General features: G+C 39.5%; 1 protein-coding gene across 1 annotated transcript; it reads left to right on the forward strand.

Annotated features, from left to right (window-relative positions):
- Nucleotides 1–1624: 1624 nt before the first annotated feature.
- On the forward strand, nucleotides 1625–3098 carry LOC113238842 (the record flags this gene model as incomplete). The annotated part of the gene is made up of 1 exon (XM_026475685.1): nucleotides 1625–3098. A coding segment is annotated over exon 1 (1474 nt), but the record flags the coding sequence as incomplete, so codon positions are not given.
- Nucleotides 3099–7108: the final 4010 nt, after the last annotated feature.

Consider the following 7108-nt stretch of genomic DNA (forward strand, 5'->3'; position numbering starts at 1 on the left):
GCAACAAAGCCACGCACCTAAAGATCCTAGTCTAGTCGGATAAAAATTTTGAGAACCACTTTCCTTTCCTTTGCAAGGGAAAGACCGGATTCTAAAAAATGGATTTCATCCGATCTTATTCTCATGGGGGTAAGATCAGATCTCACCCTACAGGCGTCTATAGTAAGATTTAAACAATCTAATCTAACAATCACTTAACGTATAATATCGAAATGCTTAAAAACTTATAAAAAGAGGCCAATTACTCACCAAGATACCATAATAAAGTTGACAGGGGTAAGGCCGGATCTTCGAAAAACACGAAAAATCGTATATTTTATCCTCACAGTCCATAACACGCGCGCGAACAAGTGAACTGACTGACGCGGAATGAAGGTGGGGCTAACCAAAATGGCGTTCTATATTGTGTTGCCAGTTCTATGAAATAACGTAAGATTTGGTAATAATTTGATTTATACGATCTTACCCCGCATACGAACTTACCCCAACGCACCTTAATGGTTGGTAATGATTGTATTACATTGATTTCTTTTTTGCTTTTGTTAATTTTATGCATTTATTAATATTATTATTTTTATTATTACAATAATTGAAGACATGTAAGGATCAACATGAGCAGCCCCTGTAAAGTTAGGTGTCCTTATTGCCCGGGATCGCCCAAGTTGTACGTACAATCAAGGGGTCTTATTGTGCATATTAGTCGAGCGCATAGGGATGTAGCCCATCGCAGAGTCGATGACTCGTCGGTTCCAGGTACTGGCTCTGGGGCGCGGACGGTCACTCCTGCGCCAGCCTTAAGTGAGGTGACACAAGCGGCACAGAGCACATTCGGTCTTCATAATTTACCATCGCTTAAGAAGCAAATTCGAGTCCTTAGACATATACCCAAAGGGGCGAGGAATCTTGCGGCTGGCAGGTTGTGTTATTTGATAGATGAGTGCCTGCGATCGAATGGTGTGGATGACTGGTTCAACTTATTATCTTTCCCTTTTTCGGCCTTGAGGGTTCCAGGTGATGAGGGGCGCAAATCATTAACCTCCAAAGTAAAGAATAATGTACTTAACGAAATTTTAAATTTTCCGGGTACTCAGTCAACACATAAACCGCATTCGACCTACCGTACCATAGAGGCTAAGGTGTATGACGGTGATTTGAGAGGGGCCGTCCGCTTACTGTTGTCGGACTCGTCGTTGGCTCCAGCGAATGATAATACCTTGAGAGCATTAGAAGACAAACATCCGTCTCCTTCTAGGCCCCTGAATTTTCTACCGGAACCAAGCCTCACGAGTCCCTCCTTATCTGTTACACCTTTACAGACGTGGCTATGGCTTTGGGGTCGTTTTACAATGGTTCAGCTGCTGGTCTTGATGGCTTGCGCCCTCAACATCTCAAAGAGCTTACATCACCTTCTGCGGGAGACAACGGTCCACGTTTACTAAAGTTGCTCTCCGATTTGTGCAATTTTCTTTTACGGGGTATGCTGAATTTGGAAGTGGCTCCTTACTTGTACGGTGCATCTCTTTGCGCCCTTTCGAAAAAGGATGATGGTATTAGGCCAATTGCCGTGGGTGGTATGTATCGCCGCCTAGTGGCAAAGCTTTGCTGTAGGTCAGTTAGAGACATAATGTCGACCCACCTTCAGCCGAGGCAGGTGGGATTCGGGACGCCACTGGGCTGCGAGGCGGCGATACACGCCACCCGCTCTTTTGCGATGGGCCATGAGGGTACAGATACAGTGGTCGTCAAAATAGATATTAGAAACGCTTTTAACAGTGTGGAGAGAGATATTATTTTGTCGGAAATTTTGGAAAATGTGCCATCCCTGTACCCCTTTGTCTACCAGTGTTACTCGGTCCCCAGTAATCTTTACTACGGTGAAAATTCCATCTTATCGCAGGTGGGTGCTCAACAGGGCGATCCTCTGGGGCCTTTATTGTTCTGTTTGGCTATCCAGAAAATCATATCATCATTGGACTCACCATTGAATGTCTGGTACCTAGATGATGGCACTATTGGCGGAAGTCCAGAAGTGGTTTTGCAAGATTTAAAGAGACTCGGAGTAGCTTTGAAAGCTGTTGGTCTAGAAATAAATCCAAATAAGTGCGAGTTATTTAATTGTGGATTTATTAACGCGGACGTACTAGAAAATTTGATGGTTCTTTTGCCGGGCATCAAGCAGCTGGATAGGTCGTCTGTCAGCCTATTGGGTGCGCCAATATTTCCTGAGGGTGTCAGTTCTGCTCTTCAAACAAAAAGACTGGCACTTTTAGCTGCACGGGAACATTTGTCGCATCTGTCGGCTCATGTGGCGCTCGTCTTGTTGCGGAATTGTTTAGGGATGCCCCGAATGACTTATATATTGAGGACATCTCCCACGTGGCTTTTTGAGCGAGACGTGGCCCTTGTAGATGATGTACTCGGAGTTACGCTGGAGGTAGTGCTAAACATAAGTCTTACTCTACCACAGTGGTGTCAAGCTGCACTTCCCATTAGGCATGGTGGACTTGGAGTGCGTCGAGTGCAAGATGTGGGGTTTGTGGCGTTTCTGGCTTCGTCTTATGGCTCTGCGGATCTCGTTGCTCGCATTTTAGCTCAAAATGGCAGCGGTATTCGCATACCATTCCAAGCAGAAGCTCTTACCTGGTGGTCAAGTCTTTGCCCAAGCGACGAGCACCCGGATAATCCTAGTTTGCAGAGAAATTGGGACGACGTTCTATGCAAACGAAGGTATAGTTCCTTGTTGGAGGGTGCTTCGGGTGCCGATGTGGCCCGTCTGAGAGCGGTCGCTAAATCAGAATCGGGAGCGTGGTTACATGCTTTGCCATCTCCCCAGTTGGGTACTTTGCTCGACAACACATCTTTGAGGATAGCAGTAGCACTGAGATTGGGAAGCAAGGTTTGTGAACCACAGCGCTGTGTGTGTGGGGCTATGGTGAGGGAGGACGGACACCACGGTTTGAGCTGCCAAAGGTGTGCGGGTCGTTTTCCCAGACACCATGCCATTAATGACATTGTGCGACGGGCGATGGTGTCGGCTAATGTCCCTTGCGTGCTCGAGCCCCCGGGCCTGAGTCGAATAGATGGTAAAAGGCCGGACGGTTTGACATTGGTTCCTTGGCGGAAAGGTCGTTGTCTTCTGTGGGACGCAACATGCGTAAGTACTTTTGCTGCGTCCCACATAAGACAAACTTCGCAGATGGCGGGTTCCGCGGCGGAAAGTGCCGCGAAACTAAAACACGCGAAATATTCTGCCTTGGAGCCTGTGTACGACTTTGTACCGGTCGCGGTCGAGACGGCGGGGCCTTGGGGTTCGGAAGCTCGGGACCTATTTAAAGAGTTGGGTCGCCGACTCAGAGACAGGGGCTGCGATCACCGCTCTGGGTCGTGGTTGGTTCAGCAGGTGTCCATTGCTGTCCAGCGAGGCAATGCTGCCAGTATAATGGGAACTTTTGCCCCGGGCACGATACAGGGCGGGATTTCTTTTTAAATTAAGTATATTTAACGTGAATCTCACTTTTTTTGTATTAGATTACCTATTGACGAAGCCTTGTGCTGATCTTTAGGTTATACATTTTATTATTGTTCATAAATGCATTTTGTAAATTTTGGAATAAATGAATTTGAGAGCTTCACATGCACAGAACACTATACTCACAAGGAGATAACATGTGATTTCACTTTCACTTGCTTTTTTTTATTAATAATTTTGGCTTGGATACATGTCTTCGTTTAATTATGTTTCTGTAAATAAGGCCGCCACAAAGAGGATAGGCAATTTGAGGCGGCGTGATTGGATTGACTCAGGATTCCTTAGAACGGGCCGATACGGGTATTTTAGTTCGAGATTCGTATAATTTCGCGTTTTAATCTTCGATTAGGGCACAATAGCACTATCCTATTCCACTTTAAACTAGATTTCACAAAATAATTGAAAGTCAAAATAAAAACGACACTTTTCCCTCCAAAGAGCCCAGAGCGAATCTTTCACTTGCCTTGATTGATTATTCGTTCAGTAATAATTAGAAGGAAGGTAGCCAGTTGCTTTGTATCAAATGATAAAATAAGTAAGATAAAATTTTGATTGGTTCTTCTACAATTTATTAGTGATAAAATTACTAACAATCATAAAAATACCTATATACTTAGAATAATAACACATAGAAACCTAGTCCGCACACGCTAAGTGAGGCAAATTGAAGCGCGCCAAAAGGGCCTACACGAGCGGGCGGGCCTTCAGTGCTCAAGGTCAACTTGCACCGCGAACAGATCAAGAATTTTATATATAATGAGTGTAAAAATACGTCAGACAAACATAAAATAGATACTAACATCACATTCCACAAGGAAGTAACGCGTTTCAACTTGTATTTTTATATAAATGTTCACTACACTACATGAATTTGATTTTTGCCTCACTTGTGACAGTTCGTTTGATATGAAACTATCATTCTATGCGTTATTATTCTAAGCCTATGTATTACAAAAAATATTCAAAGCACAGTGATGGAATGAAGGATCGTGGCCCTCTACAAATTTTATTTAACAAACACTCTCATAGAGTAAAACTTTACTTTATTTGATATTTCAGTCTTTGGGAGAAATTTAAAATTAAGCAACTTAAATATTGAAACAAAATTGTTCTTGTCTTTTAAAGTACAGATTATCTTTAACAAACTTTAAAGAATTATTTCTATTATGTTATGGTTTTCCAATAGTTTTCTATGTACCTGTTTTCTAAAACCATGTAGCTACTGATCAATAATCAAATTATTATATTTTCTAATAATAAAAGAAATTCTGACCAACTTTTTAACTTTGCAAGAAATGTTTTGCTAAAGAAATTTATAATAAATATGTCAGCCGTGATAACACTAACAACATAAATTTGTTATACAGTTAAATTCACCTTTTCATAAATTTGTCTGTCATATGTTTAATAAATTTCTTTAGCAAAGCATTGTTTCGTATGCTAAAAATCTATATCAGCAGCCAATGCATTCATATTTTCGTGTTTTATTTATATAACAGTACATGTTTTTCTGTAGCCATTGACAAAAAGTTCTAAATTTGCGATCACTGCACTATTTACACCCATCTAGGTCATTTTGATTACAACTTTCTTTTTGTAATGTCTTCTTCCTAACAAATTGGCATGTTTTCATATGTCTCTTTTGATTGTACCTCGTTGGATATCTAAATCCACAGCCAAGGCATATATATTTTCGTGATTCATCATGTAACATCATGTGTTTTTCTAAAGCCGGAAGCGAAAATGTTTTAAACTTGCACTCATTGCAATATTTATAACTATCAAACTCAGTCTGATTATGGAAACTTTGTATATTGATTTCCCTAGCAAAACGGCACGTTTCCATATGCCTTTTTTGGTTGCGCCTTGCTGCATATCTCAGACCGCAACCGGTGCATATATACTTACGTGATTTATCATGTAACATTTTGTGTTTTTCAAAAGTCGAAAGAGAAAATGCCTCAAAGTTGCATTCATTGCAATATTTATAACTATCTAGTTCATTTTTAATACTTGAACTTTGTTTTTGTAGTTCCTCTTTCGTAGCGAAGTGACATGTTTTCATATGTCTCTTTTGGTTGTACCTCGTTGGATATCTAAATCCACAGCCAAGGCATATATATTTTCGTGATTTATCATGTAACATCATGTGTTTTTCTAAAGCCGGAAGCGAAAATGCTTTAAAATTGCATTCGTTGCAATATTTATAACTATCAAACTCAATCTCGTCATGGGAACTTTGTCTTTGTAGTTGGATTTCCTTAGCAAAATGGCATGTATCCATATGTTTCCTTTGGTTACGCCTCGTTGTATATCTAAGTCCGCAACCAATGCATATATATTTTCGTGAGTTGTCATGTAACATCATGTGTTTTTCTAAAGCCGAAAGCGACGGTGTTTTAAAATTGCATTCATTGCAATATTTATAACTATCATACTCAGTATGATTATGGGCACTTTGCAGTTCAATTTTGCAAGCAAAGCGGCATGTTTTCATATGCCGTTTTCGTTGATATTGTCTTTGATATCTAAGCCCACAACCAAAGCACGCATATTTTCGTGAAATGTCATGTAACATTACATGTTTTTCTAAAGTTGAAAGCGAAAATGATTTAAATGTGCATTCTTTACAGTACCTATAAAGGTCACGTTTATAAATAATGTTGCTTTTAAATGTTTTCTGCGTGACTTCCAAATCGCTGACATTCACTAGATCTGCATTTGTGAAAATTTTTTCATGGTATTCGGGAATACTTGACAAGCAAGCAACATCGTGGAGTTTGTCATGTTTGTTAACACATTTTTCATATTCAAGGTAATTATTTTTCAATGTTGTGTCATCTACAAGCTCATTGATGTTGTTATTTACAGGCTCTGTAATGTAAAGACATAATTGATAGAATTGGGTAGATTTTGTGGCAAGCTTATTTGTTTTAAACCATATACGAGTATATCAATGTTTTAAACACACGGGATTTAAAGCGTTGCTTATAAACTCTATTATTATTATTATTATCGTATTTATTTTAAACTCTCGCCTCTCCCAAGGCCTAAAAGATTAATTTTGAATTTTTAAATGGGAGAGGCGGTATTTCCCGGCAATGGCACATTATTATTATTATTATTATTTCTTTACTTTTCTCAGATTTTTTTTGTAGCTGGTTTGAACCACACTTGTAGACCGAAATCAAGCAAATGCAGCATGTCTATGAGACAGTGGTGGTGATGCGTAACAAAAGCTTACTTTGTCCTCTTTCGTCTGCAAGAACCTTATTATTATTATTATTAGGGTTCATTCGGGGCACATGTAGCCCCTCATCACTGCGACCATCAGTAGATCTATTGTGATTGGTGTTGTAACTTAAAAAAAACCAATTGTTTTTTTTTCATATTTTTGAAAAAAAAAACATGAAAAAAACACAGTGCCCTAGTTTTTTTCTAAATTTGGTTTTTTTCAGAAAAAGTAAAATGGACGAACTGAAATAAAATAAGATACTAACTTCTGTTTTAAGAATATATATATGTGAATATATAATATATAACATGTTTATTAAAATCAATTACCATGATAATTATAAC

Source organism: Hyposmocoma kahamanoa, unplaced genomic scaffold, assembly GCF_003589595.1.
Source record: "Hyposmocoma kahamanoa isolate Upper Pololo Valley unplaced genomic scaffold, ASM358959v1 98463, whole genome shotgun sequence".
In the NCBI taxonomy this organism is placed as follows: domain Eukaryota; kingdom Metazoa; phylum Arthropoda; class Insecta; order Lepidoptera; family Cosmopterigidae; genus Hyposmocoma; species Hyposmocoma kahamanoa.